Source organism: Macaca mulatta, chromosome 4 (genome assembly GCF_049350105.2).
Source record: "Macaca mulatta isolate MMU2019108-1 chromosome 4, T2T-MMU8v2.0, whole genome shotgun sequence".
Lineage (NCBI taxonomy): Eukaryota > Metazoa > Chordata > Mammalia > Primates > Cercopithecidae > Macaca > Macaca mulatta.
This window is the reverse complement of record NC_133409.1, coordinates 112,595,617-112,619,256: the sequence shown is the minus strand read 5'-3', so window position 1 is coordinate 112,619,256 and position 23,640 is coordinate 112,595,617. Positions and strand designations below refer to the sequence as shown.

At 36.6% G+C, this 23,640-nt stretch overlaps 1 protein-coding gene across 4 annotated transcripts in view; it reads left to right on the top strand.

Annotated features, from left to right (window-relative positions):
* KCNQ5 (potassium voltage-gated channel subfamily Q member 5) overlaps positions 1–23,640 on the top strand; it is a 567,770-nt gene that overhangs the window by 424,353 nt on the left and 119,777 nt on the right. For all 4 annotated transcript variants that reach the window (XM_077998865.1, XM_028846834.2, XM_077998864.1 and 1 more), the window contains 2 exon segments: positions 15,818–15,993; positions 16,257–16,382. In XM_077998865.1, coding sequence (XP_077854991.1) covers positions 15,818–15,993; positions 16,257–16,382 — 302 coding nt within the window.

Below are 23,640 nucleotides of genomic sequence, written 5' to 3'. Positions count from 1 at the left end.
ACCTCTTTATGTCATTTTGATGTTTAAAATATAAATATGTTAACTATTCAAAAACTAAATTAAAAGAATTATTGCGTGGCACAGATGAAGTACAGTTTAGATGTTGACTGGTATTATTTTTGTATAGCAATATTGGGAGGGTTGATGGGTTCATATGATGTACAGTTGTTCCGAATCTCCTCACACTCCAGGCACTTTTGTCATTGCAAAGAGGGACAATGCCAAAGACAATTTGCCATAGGATTTCCATGTGCACCTCCTCAGTTCTAGGCTGAAGTAACATAGAACGGCAATTTTAACTCACGAAAAGCTCTATTCTAAAAGGTGCTTTGTTATTTGCCTTAATTTGCTCTTCATATATTTCCTTAATTTTAAACTTAGAATTTTGGTTGTACCTTTTCAAAGGATTGCCCAAGAAGATGCAATGAGCTGATACATGTAAAGTGCTTAGCTTAATGCCTGGTGTTTAATCAATACTCCATAACTCTTAGTGGTAGCAAACCGAATCATAAAAGTGATATGTTCAGTGAAACCTCTAATCAATCCTAGAATCGATACCTACAATCAGAAAAAATTATCAACTCAGACCGTCTTTGTATGTTTTTGTTTATTATTTTTCCTCAAAATATCTTCAATACTGCATTCCTAGAATTTGAGAGTCTGTGTATCTTAAATAAGAATACATTTTATTTTAAAAGGTAAATGGAAGGAGCAGGAACCAAGACAGGTACTTTTTGAGTCTGGAGTCCTTAGATATAATAAATAATTTCAGGAATGGTATGTATGGTACTTAAAGGATGTGGTTTAATTAGAAGGGCTTTTGAAGCTTTCTTGTAGACTGGTTGTTAATTATGGCTTCACTTGTTTCTCCTGGAAGGCTTCCCTGGCCTCTTAACTAGGTTAATTCTCCCTGCAATGTGCTCCTTGGATTTCTTCTATCATAACATTCATCACTCATGATTGTGGTTACTCGATTCAGCATCTTCTATGCAAACCATCCTTTCAGCCTTGTGCAGACAGAAGGCATCTATCTGGTCCACACCAGCCATGCCCCATCCATGCCCATTAATATTATATACCCAGGTCCTAGAAGTTTCTGGCCACAATGAATGTGTATTGAATGAATAAAAAATTCAGAAAACTGCAAGCTAGTAAACAATCACATGAGAAGTGTCATCCCTCGGCCCCCCATCACAACCCCTACACACACAAAGTAAAAACAACGCTGTCAACATGAGCAAATAGAGGGGGAAAAAATGGCAATTATTCAGGCAATGCAAGGTGAAAAATAGCTCCTTTGCCTCAGTTATCAGAAGTTTTCTCAAAAGGGTATTTTTTGCCTGCATTTTTAATCTAATTGCTTCAATTATTTAATTTGGTCATGGGAACATGATTATATTTTTAACAAAGTGCTTAATTTGCGCACATGCTTTGAATTGTAGGTTCTTTTACAGGAGGCTTCTCTACACCCATACTTGTTCTCAGTTATTTTACTTCTGCCTTTTGCAAAATGTTTTAAATATTTGATTTTAGCCCCTACCACAGACTCCAAATCTGTGCTTCGAATTTGGAGATCAAAGTACTGTAGCTAATCCTTAGGACATTTGCCATCGTGTGACTTAAGAATCCATCTCTTATCAAGTTTCTGTGGTTTTCTGGAGTATTTACTGGTCACAATGTCAAAAAATGGGCACATCTGAAACTATTTTTGAATTATGCCTTCTTTATACTCTTCCATTTTTAGTTAATGGGAAAATATCCAGCTCCTGAATGGTATTGAACTTGATTAGGCCATCTCCAGTCTCCTTATAAAGGATTCTTAAGTTGTAGTATCACATGTTTTCAATAAACCTTGTTTTTGTTCTCCTTTAAACAGAGCGTGTCTTATTCAAAAAGCTCATGACAGTAGGAAAGGAATTGATAATGAAAAGAAAGTGAGTCCAAAGCAGGATTTTTCTTCATAGCTTTGTGATTTGTTATAAGACAATGTGTTTCACCAGCTGACCTGCAGCTTCAGGAGTTGGTTGCCATGAATTCTGATCCTGTTTCTGGAACTAATTTATGGCATTATCTTATACAAGCCTCTCTGGGACACTCTTTCTTTTCTTTTAAGCACAGATAAGAGCAGCAATACACTTTGCAGCGTTCATAAACAGCAATACATAAAAGCAAATATGAAATTAGAAAGTTCCAAAAACTGCTCTAATCTAGTTCCAGAGAGGGAAAATTTTGGCAAGGATTTTATAAATAAAGATGGGAGTTAGATGATGTGACCAGTTTGGTTAATAATCCCACTGAAATACAGATAGATTATTGATAGGTAGATATAGATAGATGATAGATAGATAGATAGATAGATAGATAGATAGATAGATAGATAGATAGATAGATAGATAGACAGACAGACAGAATAGATCTACACATGGCAACAAGCAAGATTTTCAAAATTATAATGAATGTCAGGTATTTACTCTTGGCTTATATTTACTCAAATTCACTCCTTTAAAGTGCTATCTTTTTATTCTTCACAGGAGGAAAAGTCTATTTTCACACCCCAGTGTTTATCCCTAAGGATTAGCCAAGTGCCTAAACTGTATCCATTTCATATTTCCAAAAATAAGAAATTGTGCATTGAAAAAGATTAAGAGAGCCAGGCGAACCAGGTAATTCTAAATTTCCCAGATAATACTTAGAATGAATTCCCATTCATAAATGTCCTTTGCTGAGTGACATTTCAGCTCAAGTGGCATCTCCATTGTAACATCCAAGTAACACAGTCTATTCAAAGAACTTCCTGAAGATATCCTTTGAAAAACTTTTAGCAGTAGGTGATGATTAATCATAATCTGTATGTCATCTGAAAATAAGTATCAAGTTTCTCAAAGAAACATTACATATCCCAACACTACTAAAATTTCAGAGAGTCCATATCATTTAACTGCTTAGAGTAAGTGCAAAAAGGGAGTATTATAAATTAGGTATTGTGGTTTTGCTCTGTAAATTTAAACCCATAATGCCATTGTTTGGCTGTTGATGTTTAAATATTCAAGCTATGACCTTGAATAAGATATCCAAGCATGGAATTTCATCATAGGATGTTGGGATTTCCAGCAGATGTTTCAACTTTGTTTATTCATTGGTGGAATCCAAATCTTTTTTTTTTAATTTGCAGTCAAATATTGGTATGGGGTTCTGTTTAAGAATCAAAACTGACTACGGCTTTGTCATTTGGTATGTGTGAAAATAGATACCGAGGAAAATTTTAAACATTGAGGATATCAATGTGCAAAATTGCTGCTTCTAAAAGTTTGTCTCGAACTTTCTATATAAAAGAGCGCAATATAAAGCAAGACTGTATCATTGCCCTAAACCATGTTCTAAAACATCAGAAAATACACACAACTTTTCATCTCTTCGATTTATTGAGAACCGATGGAATTACACCTAGGTAATTTACTCAAGATACTAGAGTATGCCTTAAATAGGATGTACCTCCTACTCATTCATGATTAGTCTCAGGGGACAAATGCTTCTTTCCTGTTTTATAAATACAGAAACACAGCTTCCTTACCTCCTTCAGTCTGTAACCCACATCTGAAATTAAATGTTTGTGATCACACTTTGAAGCAATTTGTTTCAGTAGGTTACTGATATTGTAAGGGATTCGTCCTGTAGCATGAAAAAAAAAAAAAAATCTACTGCCTGACTCTGCATCCCTGACCTCTCCCCCAGACTCCAGCCCCATTCACCATCTACCAAACGCCTACTAGGCATCTCAAAATTAACAAGGCCATAACAGAACAGGTAGTTCTGTCCTTCAAATAGTGCTCCTTTCTCACCTATCCCTAGTGGTATTTCCCCAGCTTAGTAAATGGCACTTTATTCACCTGATTGCTTAGACCAAAAACCCTGAAGTCAGCCTTAGACTCCCTCATTTGTCTCACATCCCACAATCAGTCCTTCAGCAAGTCTTGGCCCCTCCACCTTCACAATATGCACCAAATCCAGCTCCTTTACAGGTCCTCCTGACTTTAACCTAACTCTTGTAAAGCTGCTCTCACCCTTTGTCCAGACCACAGCAGTGGCTTCTTAACTGGCCTTCCGGTTTTCTCTCTGACATCTGGCTTCCTTTCTGGCATCCAGCCCCCTCCTGATTGGTTTCCCAAAGATAACCAAAATGATCTTGTAAAATATACATCTGATCCTGCACTCTGCCAAAAACCCTTCCCCTGCTGCTATCATATAATACTTAGAAGGACATCCTAAAGCTATTCCCAAAGCTGTCATGATCTGAATGGAGCCCTCCCTCACTCCGCTCAAGCTAACTTGATCTCCTTGCCTTCCCTTGAACACGCTGAACACACTTCCACCTCAAGGTCTTTATATTTGTTTGCCTGGAACACTTTTTCCTTAGATAATGATCACAGTCACCCCTTCACTTCATTGGGTCTTGGCTCCTCTGAGATGCTTTCCCATTGAGACAACCTAAAATACTAAAAACAGCCCAGCACAGTGGCTCATGTCTATAATCCCAGCACTTTGGGAGGCCAAGGTGGGTGGATCACTTGAGGTCAGGAGTTCAAGATCAGCCTGGCCAACATGGTGAAACCCCATCTCTACCAAAAATACAAAATTAGCCAGGAGTGGTGGTGCACACCTGTAATCCCAGTTACTCGGGAAGCTGAGGCAGGAAAATTGCTTGAACCCAAGAGGTGGAGGTGGTAGTGAGCTGAAATCATGCCATTGCACTCCAGCCTGGGTGACAGAGACTCCGTCTCAAAAATAAAATAAAAACTAAAATATTAAAAACATGTTAATTATAAGATGTTTGCTAAATTTTACCTGAATATCAACCATTTGCAATTAGTTATATTCCCTACTCTTAATAATATTTTACTTCTTGGAATTTCACTTTAAAATAGAACACCTGCTCCTCTGTGACTCCACCCTCATCCTGCTCTGTATTTCCCCAAGGTTTTTATCACCATGTAACATTATGTTCTGTATTTGTTTATTGCTTTAACATCAGCCTACCGCAGGAGAACATAAGCTCCATGAGGGCAGAAAACTTTTCTGTTTTATTCACTACTCTATGCCTCATGCTTGGCTTATAGTAGACATGCCACAAAAAATATTTGTTGAATGAACTAATGAATGAATGAAAAAATTGCCTTAACACTTAATTTGAGAAAAGTCATATCCAAAACACTCCTTCTGATGCTTCCTCGTTCAATCGGTATCCAAAAACGAAAAATGCACCACTTAGAATTTGAGAAATTCAAAGTTAGAAAGGATCCTTGACACTTGCCAGTTCAGTCCAACTATTTTAAAGGTATGGAAACCAGCCCTAAGAGATAAGTGGTGACAAAGCTAGTTAATGGTGAACAGATAATTAAACTAGGCATAGTTCAATGTTCTTTATGCTTCCATACTTTACATCTCTGTTTCTTTTGAAAGTTCCTTCTGTATACATAAGCAAATATAATGGAACCAGAAAATTTCCATTCCTTCAGATTTATCTTGCTGCTCCGTTGGCAATAAAACATCTGGCACATGATATACATGGGACACTAAGAAAATTATAAATTTCTGCAGAAAAGGGCTCACATTGATAAGGCAGGCTGACCTCTCTCTCTCAATCTGCTGTCCCATTGGGACAACCTAAAATATAAAAAACATGTTAATTATAATATTTTCACTAAATTTTACCTGAATATCAACCATTTGCATGTAGTTGTATTCCATAGTCTTGATAATACTTTGCTTCTTGGAATTTCACATGTAAGCCTTTGTTTGACTTTCTACATCCCTGTTTACTAGGCTTTCTACAAAATAAAAGCTACCAAAAGAGAAACATGGGGAAAAAAATATATAAGTGCTCTGGAAACAGAAATTAGTTTGATTTTTGGCTCATTTACCAACTAAATGACTTTGGATAAGATTCTTGAACTTTTTTAGTATCAAATTACTGATCGAGAAAAGTGAAGGGAAAGGTATATCTATAAAACATTTTCTTTTTTAGATTGAGAGTTAACATGATACTAGGCACACTAAGGCAGACTAAAGACTTTGTATGTATTATCTCATTTAATCATCCCAATAGCCCTGTGAAAAAAAGGGATCTATTCCCTATTTGTAGGTGAGGATTCCAAGACTCAGCAAGATTAATAGGCCCAAGGTCACACAACTAAGACAGGACAGAACTAGAAATACCAGGGCTGTTACACATGAAGTTTACACTCATAACCTCTGTGCCTCCTTGAAGGGCTATTATGGAGAAACAATGAAATAGAGTCTGTGTACTGAGCATCCCGCACAGCCTCATACATCAGAGGTACTCAATAAATGTTGCCCATTTCTCTTCTGTTTTCCCACCACTGACTAAGTAAATTACCTTGGCCAATGTACTAACCTTTCTAGGCCATAGCTTCTTTTTAAATAAATTATGGTTCTCTTTTTTCTCATTACAAAAGCAATGCATGTATATTAAAGATCATTTGGACTATATATATATCTTACCACCTACAGATAATCACCATTAATATGCAAATATATGTATTTATACTATGTATTTTTCTATATACGATAAGAATACATAATCTGGCCAGGTGCAGTGACTCACACCTGTAATCCCAGCACTTTAGGAGGCCAAGGCCGGTGGATCACTTGAGATCAGGAGTTCAAGACCAGCCTGACCAACTTGGTGAAACACCGTCTATACTGAAAATACAAAAATTAGCTGGGCATGATGGCGGGTGCCTGTAATCCCACCTACTGGGGAGACTGAGGCAGGAGAATCGCTTGAATCCAGGAGGTGGAGGTTGCAGTGAGCTGAGATTGTGCCATTGCATTCCAGCCTGGGCAAAAAGAGGGAAACTCCGTCTCAAAAAAAAAAAAAAAAAAAAATACATGATCTTTTTGGAGAGCAAAACTGAAATCCTGCTATCCTGCTATGTAATCAATTATTTAAATAATGTTGTTTGGAAACATTTTATCTCACAATATTCTTCTAAGACATGATGTTTTGTGGTTGTATCACATTTGTGGTAATAATAATAATAACAATAAATTAGCTCAAATGTATTGTGTGTTAGTATTGCACTGAGATGTTTCACAGTTAACTTATTCAATTCTTACAACCCTATGACATAGGTGCCTTTATTATCTACATTTTACAGATAAAGAAACTGAGGCAGTCCCTTAACCAGGTAACCCAGCTATTAAGATTCAGTCACTTAACCAGGTAACCTATCTATTAAGCGGCAGAGCCAGGATTGGAACTCAGGCACCTGAGCACCACAGCCCATGCTCTGGAAGGGATATACCATGTTGTTTTTTATTAATCCATCCTCATTAGAAATCTGGATTCGTTCTCATTTTTTATACTATTACTAATAGTGTTAGGTATGAGCTGGGAGGAGAAAACAATAATAGTTTAATAAGTATGCTGATGCAAACTTTTGTTAACATCTACAATTTTATCATACATCCCTAGAGTTTAAATTCCTGAAATAATATCCATTCACATTGTTAACGGTTTTGGCAAATAATGTCAAATTGCTCCCCCAAAAAATATCATACCAATTTATTCTTACAGAAAATCTTCATCAAATAGCTTTTTTTTCTCTGCCTTGACAACATTGACAGTTCATTTTTTTAAACTTTGTCAGTTTGATAGGATAAAATGGTACCTTTCTACTGTTTTAAATTTCAAAACTAGAAATTGTAAAGAACTTCTTTCCATACATTAATTAGTCATTGTTATTTCTTCCTAGGGTAAATTTGTGTATGTGCCTTCTGTCCAGTTTTCTACTAGCATGTTTTCTTAGTGTTTTAAGTTTATATATTAAAGATATTAATCTTTTGTTCATCATCATATATGTTTCCATTTTTTTCCGGGTTTGTTTTTTGCATTTCAATCTGTGTAGAGTTTTTTTTTTTTTAATGTATGGAATTGAAAAAACCAGCAAGTAAACAGACTACTAGTATAACCATGGGTAATAAATGTTATGACAGCAGCATACCTCAGACCTCTGGGCACAAGTGACCTTGACTGGTTGATATCTGTGCTGAATTCCAGAAGCAAGCAGAAGTTAGCCAGGCAAAGAAGGGAGAAGGGCCTTCCAGGCAGAGCAGCAGCATTTTATAGAGCACTTTGAATGCCAGGTAGCAGAATTTGATCTTTGTTCTACATATTGGAAGACCTTTTTAAAATCACAGAGGCAATCTAATCATCTTAACATTTTCACGTGGTATTAGAATACAAAGTGGTTTAGAGAAAGGAAAAACAGGAGAGTGAAAACCAGGCCATACATTGTAGGGATGACCAAGAGAGAAGTATCATAGGCCTGAACTAAGGAAGAGACAGGATACATGGAAAGGGAAAATTAGATATGAAACATATTATGGACACAGAATCAATAAAAGTAAACCACTCAGTAGATATGAGATGAGGAAGACAATAAAGAAGGAGATGTTAATCTGTAAATTTAATATGTGGTCTGTATCAGAATTTTGTTGTTTAACTTGATTCATTTATTCTGAAATTCACGTGGGAAAAATTAATATGTTTACAATAATTGATACTACTTTGAAAAGGAATAACATTAGTGTCACACTAATATAGGAATAGGCAATAAAACGTAATAGAATCCCAAAATAGGCTTCTCAATAAGTACGTGGAAACATTTGGAGAATGACAGAGTTTTTACTTAGATGGTATTGGGAAAATTGACTTTCATATGGGATAAAAAGTAAGATTTGTTCTCTACTTCACCACAGAGACAAACAAAAATTCCATTAAAGCTAATGATTGAATAAGTTAGAGTAATGCTTAGTTATTATACAAATCTCCAAATTCTAGTAACTAAATAAAATAGAAGTTTACTTCTTATCTGTGTAATAGTTCAATAAAGGTATTCTTTGTTTGGGGTTGTCGTATATGGTAAAGGCTCTGTTCCATGCAGTCATTCAGGAACCCAGGCTGACAAAGGCACTGCCATCTTCAGCGTATAGCTTCTAAGGGCATTCTTAGTACCAAACTGCAACTGACATAGAAAAAGAGAAAGTGATACGCCATATGTGCTTGCCCTCGACCAGAAAGTGGCATACATCATTTCCATTCATCTTCACTAACTAGAATTAGTCACCTCACCTCACCCAGAAGCAAGGGGGTCCCGGGAAATGAGACCTCTGAATAGGCAGCCACTTCTCGGAGATAATGCTGTACCTTAGAAGGGAAGCACATATCTGTGGTAGACAGCTAGCTACCTTTGCCACAAAGACTATCCTGAATAGTAAACATAAATTCATTAACTAAGCATATGTGTGCCAAAATAAAATATAGAAGAATATTTTTATAATCTTGGTTGGACAAAATCATTCTAGATAACTTAACTTCCGTGACTTAAAAATGACATGAAATCCAGGAGTCTAAAACAGGAGGGGGATGGTTTTGTTTTGCTTACTGTATTTGCAAAGATTGAAGACTTATTATATCCAAGGTAATACATGAACATGCTTAGAGCCATGTCTGTCACATAGTGAACAGTAAACATTAGCTTTTACTAGTACTATTTTTATCATTATTAGCATTCCTCTTTATTAGCAAGGAGAGAGAGAAATAAGTGTTCCCATACATTGTTAGTGAGAATTGGTACCATCATTTTGAAGGCATCTTGATGTCAATCACAAATCAAAATATCCCAACAATTCAGTCTCAAGAAATTTAGCCTTAAATTCCTTATCCTAAAAATAAATGTACAGGACTATACATTTCAGCATCATTTTAATAGCAAAACAAAAAGCAACCTAAAAATTCATTAATAAGTGTCTTAGTCTATTTGTGTTATAATAAAGGAATACATGAAGCTGGGTATTCATAAAGAATGTAGGTTTATGTGGCTCACAGTTCTGCAGGCTGTACAAAAAGCATGGTGCCTGCATCTGCTTCTGGTGAGAATCTCAGGCTGTCTCCTCCACTCATGGCAGAAGGTGAAGTGGGGCCAGTATGTGCTGAGATCACATGTCGAGAGATGAAGTGCCATTTTCTTTTTAACAACACATAAGTGCCATTTTCTTTTTAACAACCAATTCTTAAGAGAACTAGTAGAGCCAGAACTCAGTCATTACTTCAAGGACAATACCAAGCCATTCATGAGCAATCCTGCCCCATGACCCAAACACTTCCCATTAGGCCTCACCTCTAACACTGGGGATCACATTTCAACATGACATTTGGAGGGTCAAATATCCACACTATAGCATAGGTAATTGGTTAATTAAATAAATTAGTGTCCTACCTTATACATATTTGTATTGTTTTGATATTTTACTTTATAACTTTAAAACGTATATTTTATTAAACTTATTCAAAATCTAGCTTATAGTGAGGCCACTAAAATAATTCAGAGAACTGGAACAAAAAAAATGTGGGAGAGGGGGATATGAACATTAAGAACATTGTATTTATTGCACTTCTGATTATATGAGAGAGAACAAGATGAAGTGACTTTAAAGGAAAGAGGTAAATTTATGTTAGTTATTTACCTTTATGTTAGTTAGTTAGTTATGTTAGTTATAAAACTTTCTGAGACTCTAGAATAACTTAATTTACAAAAATTTTAAAAGCCTGAAGTCTCCAGACAGTTTCTAGAAGTCAAGATCTACCCTCTTTGTGGCTTACTTACCTCGAGAGAATTTATGTGTCCCTGTAACTACTAGTTTGAAAGTGTTCAACTATGCTTTGTTTGACCCAGATGATTTAGTTCTTTCCTTTGTGTTTTTACATCGAGCCATGTTATACTTTCTAATACATACATTATATAGTGTAATTGTAGCAACAAAACACAGTCCATCATGTTCAGATGTACAATTGGCCTTGCTTTAACCCAATCCTTGAGTTCACAATATGGAAGCTTTGAATGTGAATAATGAAGACTTTTTTGGTATTTCAGTGACTAACACCTTTTAGACAGGGTCCATGGTGATCAATTCATATTGATTTTGCTGACTAAATAATACTTGAGTGAAGTTCCAGTGGCATCTAAAAATAAGCTCTTTCATAGTCCTTATGTGTCTTAAATATCATTATAGTATTTATTTTGTTCAAATCTTTGCAGTCACCTCAAATTTCAAGAATTCATGTGTAAATCATTCTAAGTGATTCAGTAAATTTGTGAACCTACTTCCTAATACCTTGTGAACCTATATTTCACATATCTACTAGGCTGCTTATAATCAATAGCTCTTTCTTCACTACTTCCCAACTTGTTCTAATTTGTTTCCTTTGGGAGAGGTAGATTTTAAGAGTTCCGGATTGCATGTTTGTTTGTTTTTTTCATGCGACTTAGAGCTCCTCCTTGTTTATTAGCAGTTCTATTTCTTTCTCTAGCCCCATTTTCTCTTGAAGCAGCCATAAAAGTACCATCTGTTTTTCAGCATCATTTTATTTCTGCTTTCTCCTCCCTGCACTTTTCTCTTCTCTGAATGCTTTATGCGATAACAATTTATTCCTGATTTATTATCCACCTGCTTTCATAGCCTCCCCTTTCTGTTCCTCCTCCACCCCTATCCCACACTGGATGGAGTGGTATACCATAATTCTTAAGGACATAGCTTTGGAGTCAAGTAAGGGCCAGCTCAATCACTTACACATGTTGGGCCTTAGGGACTTGACCACTATGAGCCTCAATTTCTTCATTTATAAGAAAGAGAAGGTTATAATACCATCTACTACATAGGGTGGCTTGAAGAATTAAATAAAATAATATGCATCAGGGTTTCTCAGCCTTGGCACCATTGACATATGGGGCTGAGTCATTCTTTGTTCTGGAGGCTGTCCAGGGCATTATAGGATGGTTAGTAGCAACCCTGGTCTCTACCACTAGATGCTTATCGCAACCCCCTTCCCAGCTATGACAATGTAAAATGTCTCTAGACATTGCTAAATGTCCCAGGAAGGCAAAATTTTCCCCATTTGGAATCATTGCAAGATACAAAACATTTAGCACAGTGCCTGGTACGCAGTAGGCACTTGATCAATAATTGTGAGGGATGGATGGTCAGAAGAATGATTGAATATTCATTTTTAATACAAGCGTCTAATATAATTCTTGACAGTCAATTAACTACTTAATGCATAAATGGATAAACAAATGAACCTGAAGCCAGTGAGCTTCAAGGGCTGTCCATAGTTTCTACCTTATTCTAAAATGTGTTATCTTCACAAAAACAAGCTTCCTATGTTTCAAAAAATATTTTAGACAATTAACTAACTGCACAACTTAAGCTACTCCCCCAATTTAATATATATGCCTATACTTTAAATAATAGGGAGATTTTAAAATAAACTCTAATGGATGATAGCTATAACAATTATGTTGCAGTAGAATTCCGTGCTAAAAATTGAAGTGATCCTTCGATTAACTTGAGTATTTTAGGCTGATATCCCAGTGAATAAGCCATTGATGTGGTAAGAGAACAAAGCTCAGGCAACTTTTAAGTGTTTTTCAATCTCATTTATCTTATATAAATATTTATTGAGTGCCTACTATATTTCAGGCACTGTTCTAGGTACTTAGGATACATTCATGAACAAAAAAATGATCCAACGCTGTGGAACCTCCATTCTATGAAATAGTGGATCACAAAAACAATAAATACGCAAATAGAAATAAAAATAAAGATTACTTATAACTTGTAAAATACTAGCCTAGGAAATATTCTAAGTGGTACTGACAGCAAAATTCCAGTGGATGACTGTAACCCAACCAGAAACATTTTTGTGACTGCACTCACTGTTTGCCATTTGGTTGCTTATCTATGATTTCAGTTTGCTGAATTCTAACTTTCTCATCTGATCTGAATTACAATGAGAGTATTAAATCAAATCTGTGGTTACCTTTGCATATTTTGGAACTTCAAACATTTAGATTGTGATTCACCGTGTGCATAATTTTTTAAATTGTCTCAAATCAACAATCTTTCTCTTACTTTTCTAGGTTTTCTCTAATGAACTAACTTTATGGCATACTTTTTGTGCTGTAGTCTAATAAACTGATGGCTGAGTTTTTAAAAAAATGAATACAATATATGCTTTTTCTGCCTCACTTTTTTCATATGTAAAATGGGATCTGTGGGATACTTAACACATAAAGTCATTATAAGGATTAAATAAGGTAATGTTGATTTAAAAAAAAAAAAAACCTTAGAACTAAAGAAAATGCCAAGCACATAGTAAGTTTTAAGTGTAGTATTTTCTGCACTTCTACTAGCCGTGTACTTATTTCTAGTATTTCCAATATTTTAACACAGTAAATGAGGCAGTATATCTTTTTCTTTTCTTTCTACAATTGGGAGAAAGCAGAATTACAATGAAATAAAAGCAAAATGTATATCCAATAGGGCCATATAAGTAATGTCTCTTTGTAAACCACTAGTCTCAGGAGTAAATCCCTCCACATGATGAAAACCAAGAGATGTGTTTGCACATAACTCTTTATATAAAGTTTTTTTAATTGCAAAGACATAGTCCTTATAAACTTCCAATGTATGGAAATTAATAATTTAGAAAGTGAAAAGCCCCTTTATGCATATATTCATTCCAACTCACTACCTTTAGAGATAATTAATAGTAATAATCAGTGTATAGTCTCACTTTTTTTTTTCTTTGAGACGCCGTCTTGCTCTATCGCTAGGCTGGAGTGCAGTGGCATGATCTTGACTCACTACAACCTCCGCCTCCTGGGTTCAAGGGATTCTCATGCCTCAGCCTTCCGAGTAGCTGGGATTACAGGCACGTGCCACCACACCCAGCTAATTTTTGTATTTTTAGTAGAGACAGAGTTTCATCATGATGGCCAGGATGGTCTCGATCTCCTGACTTCATGATCCGCCCACCTTGGCCTCCCAAAGTGCTGGGATTACAGGTGTGAGCGACTGCGCCCAGCCTAGTCTCAAATTTTTTTCCTAGTCATACTAATATATGTTTCTATTAAAATAAAATCACATTGCACATACCGCTTTGCAACTGACCTTTATTCACTTAAAATATGTCTTTGGTGTCAGTGTCAACACATTTAGTTTCTTCTTGTTTCCAACAGCTGCCAAGAGTGGTTACTCTCTTTGGCTCTCTGGGTACTTACCCACAAAAGCACATGCATTTAGATCTGATGGGAGAAGTCCTTCAGAGCAGGCACCGGTGGCTTACACCTGTAATCTCAACTCTTTGGGAGGCCAAGGCTGGCAGATGATGTGAGCTCAGGAGTTTGAGACCAGCCTGGGCAACATGGCAAAACCCCATCTCTACAAAAAATACAAAAATTAGCCAGGTGTGTTGGTGCATGCCTGTAGTCCTAGCTCCTTGGGAGACTGAGGTGGGACACAGAGGTTGCAGTGAGCGGAGCTCATTCCACTGCACTCCAGCCTGGGTGACAGAGTGAGACCCTGTCAAAGGATAGGAAGAAGGAAGGAAGCAAAGAGGGAAGGAAGGAAGGAAGGAAAGAAGGAAGGAAGGAAGGAAGGAAGGAAGGAAGGAAGGAAGGAAGGAAGGAAGGAAAGGAGGGAGGGAGGGAGGGAGGGAAAGAAAGAAAAAAGAAAAAAGAAAAGAAAAGAAAAAGCCCTTCAGCTGAAAGTTGCACTGCCAATTCTTTCTCAAAGCACTGACCCAAAAAGGGGCACCAGCAGAGAGGCTCAGAAGATCTTCTCAGTCCACACTAGGAGACCAGACCTTTCTCAGTGCAGGGAGAAGGATGAGCTGAATGAGGAATACTCACTCATAAGGCAGTTAATCCAGAGGGTGACAGAAACATTACAAATGTGACACCCTTGAAATGGAACTCCTCTTTGGAGTGTGGAAGCCCAGTCATACACAACCCACTTGGAGCAGGAAGGAAATAGTATTTGAGGATGTTAAAGTCAAGCTAAATTTTATTGAAATTGCCTCAGGAGGCCATTCATCGCCACTTCACTTATCCCACTTCAAAGCCTACTTCCCGACACTCAGATATTTACTTGTGGAATGATTAAGTTCTCTTTTGTCTTTTCTATGCTTTCATTAGATGCTCTTTTTCTCTTTTTTGCTTACAAAAAGGTAGATTTTTTCAGTCAAATGTCAGTATGTCAAACACCAAGTATTCATTCCCTTGCAATGCACAGTGTTTATACTTACATACCCTATTATAACAAATGTAATATTATTTAATTATGCAGCAAACTTACACATAATTGGTGAACCAGGTCTAAAGAATATTCTATACAGGAAGCATAGAGTATTCAGCTTAGTTGAGGCCTTTGTTAATATGCAAAGTTGCAGGTGCCACATTAGGGAATTTTGGGGAAAAGGAAATGCAAACTTATTTGGCAGGAAAACAAGAGAAATGATTATATCTTATGGCACTTTTATGGCTGGACACATTTAGATGCCTCTGTCACACCACCCAGAAGCCATGGTGTTGGGGGCTGAGGCAGGAGCTCCTTTTGCCACAGGAAAAAGGATGAAACCAGAGACATTGTGAAAGGTTGCCCCAAAGTCTTAAGGTTCCCTGAAACCTTAGGTTTTTTGAACCCATTGTCCAATCTGTTGAAAGTTAAATAATATGTTGTTCAAAATTGCATAGGTAAAGCACAGAATGGCCAAAGGGTCAGAACTACAGCAACAGGTAGGTCCCATTCTCTGCCTTTTCACTCTGCAGCTGGGGATCAAGATCTGTTTATTTGTGCCTTAAATAGGTCAAAGTGAACTTTTTGAAAACATTGTTTTGGTAAATAAAAATTCCTGGTCGTGCTAATTATGGCTGTTTTGACCTGTTTCTTTCAGATACCATTGTTCTTATCGCTTCAATAGCAGTTGTTTCTGCAAAAACTCAGGGTAATATTTTTGCCACGTCTGCACTCAGAAGTCTCCGTTTCCTACAGATCCTCCGCATGGTGCGCATGGACCGAAGGGGAGGCACTTGGAAATTACTGGGTTCGGTGGTTTATGCTCACAGCAAGGTAAGATTTGCTCTCTGCGTTTAAAAAACAATTTTTGAAACTTTTTCATTGATTGATGTAATATTTAATAAACCTATCACAAGCAAACTTAGTCATTGCAGAAATTGGTTAAAACAATTTTGGGACATGATGTGCAATGGATTATTTAAGAGCCATCATAAACATCCAAGAAGTAGTAAAGTGAATAGAATCATCATAGAATTATTTTTTCCTTTTTCAAAGATTTCCCACCTCTAAAAATCTTTCATTCCTTTTATACCTAGGAATTAATCACAGCTTGGTACATAGGATTTTTGGTTCTTATTTTTTCATCTTTCCTTGTCTATCTGGTGGAAAAGGATGCCAATAAAGAGTTTTCTACATATGCAGATGCTCTCTGGTGGGGCACAGTAAGTATACAAATATGTTTTTATTTATTGCATGTTGTGAAATTTTTTTTTAATACAATGTAATGGTTCCTATGGATGGTCTCAATAAAAATATCCACTTGCAAAAGAGTTATATGGAAAATACATACTACTTATTATTGTCTAAAGGCTTTCCACATCTTTCTGGGCCAACTAAGTTGTCTTGTAAACCATCATTAATATTTCTTGAGTGCTAGATTGTTGCCAAAATTAAAAATACATAAAATATATAAATATATACCATTTTTAAATGGTGATTAAAAACATTGATAGTTTATCTGTTTTAACTTTGTGGAGCACAAATTTAAATTATCAATTGTTGCATTGATTTTCCACTCTTTAAAAGTTTATCCGGGGTTAAAAAATGAATGAAAGCTGTGAATAAAATTACAGCACAAAGAAATGAAAAAGAAGACTGGTAACCATCTGTGAGATCAGAGATTATAGTCACCTAATTTCAAAACTTTCCTCTTAAAACCTACTTTTTCTTTAAATTGTTATTAAAGGATAATTTTCCAAATAAATAAAGTAAAATCATGATTCTCACAAAGATAGAAAATGAACACATGCTAAACATTCATTTAACTCATTTTTGAAATTTAAGTCATTATTAATGAAGAAACCAGTAAGATGTTAAAACCAGTTCAAAGCACTATCCAAAGAACAGAAACATTTAAAGATCAGGAATATGAAATCAATGTGCAAATAGAGGCAAAACTGGCTCCTTCCGCAGTGTGGGAGGGAAGTCAGTTCAACCTCCACTAGGCAGAATTTATTTACATGTCCACAGGCAAGAATTATTTCGCATTGCTACCAGTTATCAACAACTTACAGAGTTATAAAATAGCTCAAAGACTATGAAAAGAGCAGAGCCCCGTAAAGTCAGAATCCAAAAACCTGGAAGGGTGTACTCTGAACAACGCATAGTTTTCCACTGAAGCAAAAATTTTCCCTGCATTGTAAAGAATTTATAAAACAGTCATTGGAACTTGTGCCCTAATAAGAATGTCATGGGATATAGGAGTGACATAAAAAGAAATGTGTAAATTATACATTTATTTTTATTTTATTCCTTTAATGTATTCCAAAGGGGAGTTATATGAAAATAATTATAGCCAAGCATGGTGGCTCATGCCTGTAATCCAAGCACTTTGGGAGGCCAAGGCAGGCCAATTGCTTGAGCTCAGGCGTTTGAGACCAGCCTGGGCAACATGCCAAGACCCCATCTCTACATAAAATACAAAAATTAGCCAGGTGTGGTGGCACGCTCCTGTAGTCCCAGCTGCTTGGGAGGCTGAGGTGAAAGGATCATTTGAACCTGGGAGGTAGATTATAAATGCTTATCTAAAGAATGTCCGTAACATTTTGGTCCAAAAAAACCCTTAAGTTCTCTTTTAAACCACCTTTAGTATTTCTTGAGTTCTGGATTGTTGCCAGAATAAAAATATATCATTTTCTTAAGCTGTGATTTAAACAATGATAAGCTTTTTGTTTGTTTAGTGAAGCACAGATTTAAGTTACCAATTCTTGCATTGTTCCACTACTCATCAAAAGCTCATCAGCAAGACCCAGAACACTTGTCAGAGATGAGGAAAATTTGTTAGGGCTGTATTAAGCAGAACTTGTTGTATTTGTTGATTGCACAGCAGCAACAAAATGAATAAAAATCAGAAATACATTCACCTAAAGATTTGAATATTTTTCTTAGGTTATCTGAGTAAATGTCTACAAGATTATGCCATTGGTTTCAAAGGATTCTGTTGGTTTAATAATGTGGTTTCCGGCTGCTCTTCGCTATTCACAAGCAATAATGGGCATTTTGAAAGAAGAGTGGAAACTTGAAAGAGAGCAGTCATCTGACATTCTTAAAATACTTTTTATATGTAGAGAGCAAATGAAAATCTGTGACTCATGATGGGATAAACTGTAAACTGAGAAAACAGGAGGCTTTTCTTGCCAGTAAGGGGAAGACAGTTTATCATCCCAGCCTTCAAAGCAATGGTTTGAATTCAAGTTTAATTTTGCTTCTCTTGGATAATTCTAATATATTTAACTTACTGAGGCACCCAGGTGCCCCTTTTCCCATTGAGATGCAGTTGTTGGTGAGTTTAGCCTGGCAGCTTATTATCCTTCTTTTTATTAGTCTTCCTTTTCTCCTTATGATGAAAAAGAATTGCTGTATTGTGTGTTAAACAGTGTGTGGGAAACTCTTAATATACCTCTCAGTTAGTCACCAGTTTGTTTCTTTTGCCAGAATAACCCACACAGCAGGTTTTCAAAGGTCATTTCTGTGACTTTCGGGGGAAGAAACATTTTCATTGATTTCCCTTTCAGTTGTGCTAATTTGACTGACATTTAACCCGTACTTAACAGGTTTCTGAATGACCTAATTATGTTTCTATTTTTTAAAAAAATCTAGTCTTGAATATGAGAGTAAAAATCTTATAAGATGTCAAACTTCGAAGAATTTTTTAAGGCCTTATTGGTCCATAGCAGGTTTGTTGATATTAACGGACTCATTAATGAAATTGTCTGAAACCTAAAAAGACAGAAAAAGCAAACAAGAGAGCTCATTGTTTCTATTCATTTTAAGAAGAACATATTCTAGATTCCTAGTGGGAAATAAAATAAATTTAGACTATTATACCTTTTATTTATACATTAATCAAGACCTTAGTTTTGATTAATTTGGTTTGAAAATTATGGTTGGGTATTTCTGAGTTAAAATTGCCCATGTTGCACTTAATGGAAACCTTAATAACTATGGAAGTATCCAGAATAAATAAGGAAATGACAGCATCCTAAGTGAGAGTATTTCTAAATGTTACACTGTGATGAAAAAAGGAAATCCCCTATATTAAAAGAACCCACAGTATCAACATTAAGTATCAAAATATAGGTTTTGTTCTACAGATACGCTGCGCCAGTGAATTTTCAATACTCACTATGGAACTGCTTCGGTTAAGATAGTGAGATCTGTCCCCTAGATCAACTTTTGGAGGGCTATCATGGTGGGATCAGTGCTGCTCCAAGCCAGTAACAATTCAAAGAACTGTGATCCCTGAAAGCAGTTTCATATTAGTGAAACTAGCTCACTGAGTAAGCGAAATAGATATAAAAGACCTGGTACCAAGAACATAGCAAGTGCCCAATCAAATATGATAGCTGCTGTTTGTGTAGACATCGTTGCTGTGGAAGTTAAATGAAAGCACCTTTAATACAAAAGGAAGAAAAAAAGACCTATGTGTTTTGATGCAGACCCACAGTTTGAACATAGAACAGGCTTGGGAATTGGAGGTTGTGATGAAAAGATATCCTGGGTTCTGATGTGGCAACTAAAGTTGCATTGGTGGCAGAAAATGGAAAAGGGAAGTAGCTCCAGTAGCTGAGGCACTGGGAGCTACTGGAAAAGGGGATCTTCTGATTGCTGGTGGAGCTCCATTTATTTTCATTTTCTATTGTTATTGTTCTCATTTTTGGTTGTTCCAGATTTCTTCTGAAATAATTTAAGAGTGGGTTTCCCCGGAGTTATTTTCTGTTATTAAATCCTTCCTGTTATTATGTTTCTCCTTTTGATCTGCTTTAGATTTATCCTGAAATAACTTCAGATCAGGTTTTCCTGAAGTAATTTTTCCTGATAATAACCTCTTCTTGAAGGCCAGTTTGTCCTCCTTCTATTTACTGCTGTTACTGTGATGAAGATAGTGTTGTGGGGTTTTATTTTTAAAAGATGCATACAGCAGCAGATAGTATAAATCTACTCTTGAGTAAGCATCTGAATACAGACTTCACCTAAGACCCTGTGCTTGAAGTGAGTATTTCAGGGATGTAGAAGAATTTTATGTCAGCCAGAGTTAGTCTGAGAATTCATGCAGAAAAATCTTACAGTCTTTCTAGAAGCAAACCATATGGATGGTTCTATGTATATAGTATACTGTGCACTCAACATGTACATCCCAAATATATGCCTTGAGTTTCATCCTCCTGTAAAATCTAAGAGTAAGAAATTGTGTAAATTTTTGGAATAAACACGGATACTCTTGTCCTGATAGTACCAGGACCCTTCAGAGAATCAACTCTTCTTACATTGGGCTTACCATTACCAAACGTTTCTACAACATCATCTAAGCTGATGTTTCCTGAATGAATGCTGGTATGTTAAAGTTAAAATTACTTCTTGCTACCAATGCATTATCTGATGGTATCAAAACTTTACTTGGCGGTGAAAGGAACAACACACTAGCTCCTAACTATTCAAGATTATTGTCAGTTACCAAGCAAAAATGGAGACACACATACCCCAGCCTCTACCCACCAAAACATTCAAACTAATATGAGCATCTACAAGTTCCATGCCAACCTATTGGCATGGATTTGTGAAGTAGATTATCATACGCCTCTTTGGGGGAACTTTTTCTTAATGAGAATCTAAAGTAGCATTGATGACAGAGTATTTCTTCAATGATGTTATCTCACACATGCCTCTGGGCACTTTTTATCAGTTATTATTATTCTATCAGCATTGAGCACATGCTGTTTTGTAAAGAATAGAAAAATTGGAGTCAAGAGACCTGGGTTCTGGCCCTAACATTATGATTTCATGGAGGTGTGTTATTAAGCAGTCATTAACAGCTCTGTAAAATTGAGATATCCCCCAAACACAAAGTTGCAATCTGTATAAAATGAGACTAGGACATGTAGATGTGCTTTATCAAGCACTAGGTAAATGGTAGTCATTACTGTTGTTACACCACCGTCCAAAAAAGCAAGATGGAATGCTAGTGCCGAGCTACCTGCCACAGCAGAACCCAAATTTTATGATGCCATCACCGCAGGAGATTCTGTTTGAAGATGTACCTACTAGTTCTGACCTACTAGTTCAAGGCAACTAAATTTCAAAATTGACTGCACAATTTCTATGACCACCTACTATCTGATACTAGGTGAATCACCTTTCCTTAAAAGACTCCTTTATGGGCTGGGCACTGTGGCTCACGCCAGTAATCCCAGCACTTTGGGAGGCTGAGGCGAGTGGATCACTTGAGGTCAAGAGTCGGAGGCCAACCTGGCCAGGGTGGTGAAACCCCATCTCTACTAAAAATACAAAAATTAGTTGGGCATGGTGGCACGTATATAGTATACATGCCTTACATTGGGTTTACCATTACAAAATGTTTCTACAACATCATCTAAGCTGATGTTTCCTGAATTAATGCTGGCATATTAAAGTTAATAATTAATTCTTACTGCCAATGCATTATGGCAAAGCAACCAAGTAGCCATCACAGAAGTTTCAAGTAAGTAGTTCCAGCTACTTGGGAGGCTGAGGCAGGAGAATTGCTTCAATCGGGGAGGCGGAGGTTGCAGTGAGCCAAGATCATGCCACTGCACTCCAGCCTGGGTGATAGAGTGAGACCTTGCCTCAAAAAAAAAAAAATTCCCTTATAGAGAATTATACCGTGCCATGGAAATCTACCAACAGTATATTGTTCACATGAACACATTAGCTATAAACTAATGTACATAGGTATACTAGAAACATAATTGTATCTTCAAAATCAGGTCAATAAACATTTGTTGATTTGTTGCCTGAAAGAAAGAAGGATTTAAATCTCCTGATTTGGAATTCATTGTGCTATTGAAAAGAAAAAACACTTTAGCCTAACCAGTGTCTTAAATTATAATTTGACCATAGCCTCAGCCATCTCATTAAAAAAAAAAAATCAAGAAAGTCTGGACCAGAGTTTTCATTTGTTTTTCAGTATTATTTCTGAGGAAGAATTCTTGAATGCTAAACACAGAAAGGTGCCCCCACTCCACCTCAGATTTTGCTAACATAATTACAACTTTATGCCAACATTTCCAACCCACAGATTTTCAGAACGTATTTTCTTTCACCTGTGTGACTGTATTTGAGCATAGGAAACATAAGGGCCAAAATATATCTAAGCTGTTTCTATCTGCAAGACACGTTCAAGTAAATGGTCCAACTGAAGAGATGGCACAAAATACCAGGGATTCCTGAGGCCAGCTGCGGGGAGGTAGCAGGGCAAAGCAGGCCATCCCTGCCCAGAGCCTCATCCATCTTGTTACCCTGCAGCCTGAAAAGGCAGCTGCCAGCTTCTACCTCAGGTCAAGAATTGTGGCAAGAAATGGCAGCTTATCACTTAAGAAGAAGACTACTCTGCCTAGAACTTCACTGAAAGAGACGGTGGGCATTTTTGTCACTTATAATTTATTTTTTAATTTTAAAAAGTAAATTCAAAACTTCATGACCTTACCTATGATATTATAAAGATTATACTCAAAAGTCATGAGTATGAGTCACAGATTTTTGTAATAAAAATGTAATCTATCCAGTGCATGTTCACCAGCACATCTCTTACAAGCTCTGGAATGAGGCAAAAAATGGAATTATGTCCAATACGGCGACGTAAAGGTCCATCTCTCCTATTCTCCTGCTTCTTATCTCTTACACACACGTATATGTAAGCAAAATGTCACGGTTACGTGTGTGGGAAATCAAAGCTCACAAAACACTATTTAGTTTACTTGCCCACTTATGTAAATATTGTATTTGTTTTAGAATAGAGTAGAAGCTCTCAGAACTTATTTCCTCTTCACTGACTGGCCAGATTAACCAACACTCCTAACTCCCACAAAACATACTGAGGCTTGCAGAGCACGAAATGATCTTTAGTATCACAGAATTCTGTTCTTAACATTGTTTGAATGCTTGCAAAGAGTCAGCATGTTCATTACCAAACTTTTTTTTTTTTTTTTTTTTTTTTTTTTTTTTTTTTGAGACAGGGTCTCACTCTGTCACATAGGTTGCAGTGCAGTGGTGCAATTATGGCTCACTGAAGCCTCAACCTCCCAGGTTCAAGCAGCCCTCCCGCCTCAGCCTCCTGAGTATCTGGGACCCCAGGCACGTACCACCATGCCCAGCTAATTTTTTACTAATTTTTTGAAGAAAGGGGGTCTCACCATGTTGCCCAGGCTGGTCTCAAACTCCTGGGTTCAAGCAGTCTGTCTGCCTTGGCCTTCCAAAGTGCTGGGATTACAAGCATGAGCCACTGCACCCATTCCATTCCCAAACCTTTTTATGCCAGTTGTATTTGTAATTATAATGGCATGGTTTAATTTTATATTATTGCATAAACTGATGACATATGGTACAGAAAGAAAGATGGATGGTTTATGAAAATAGAATGCTTTAGAAAAGCTTGATAAATGCAAA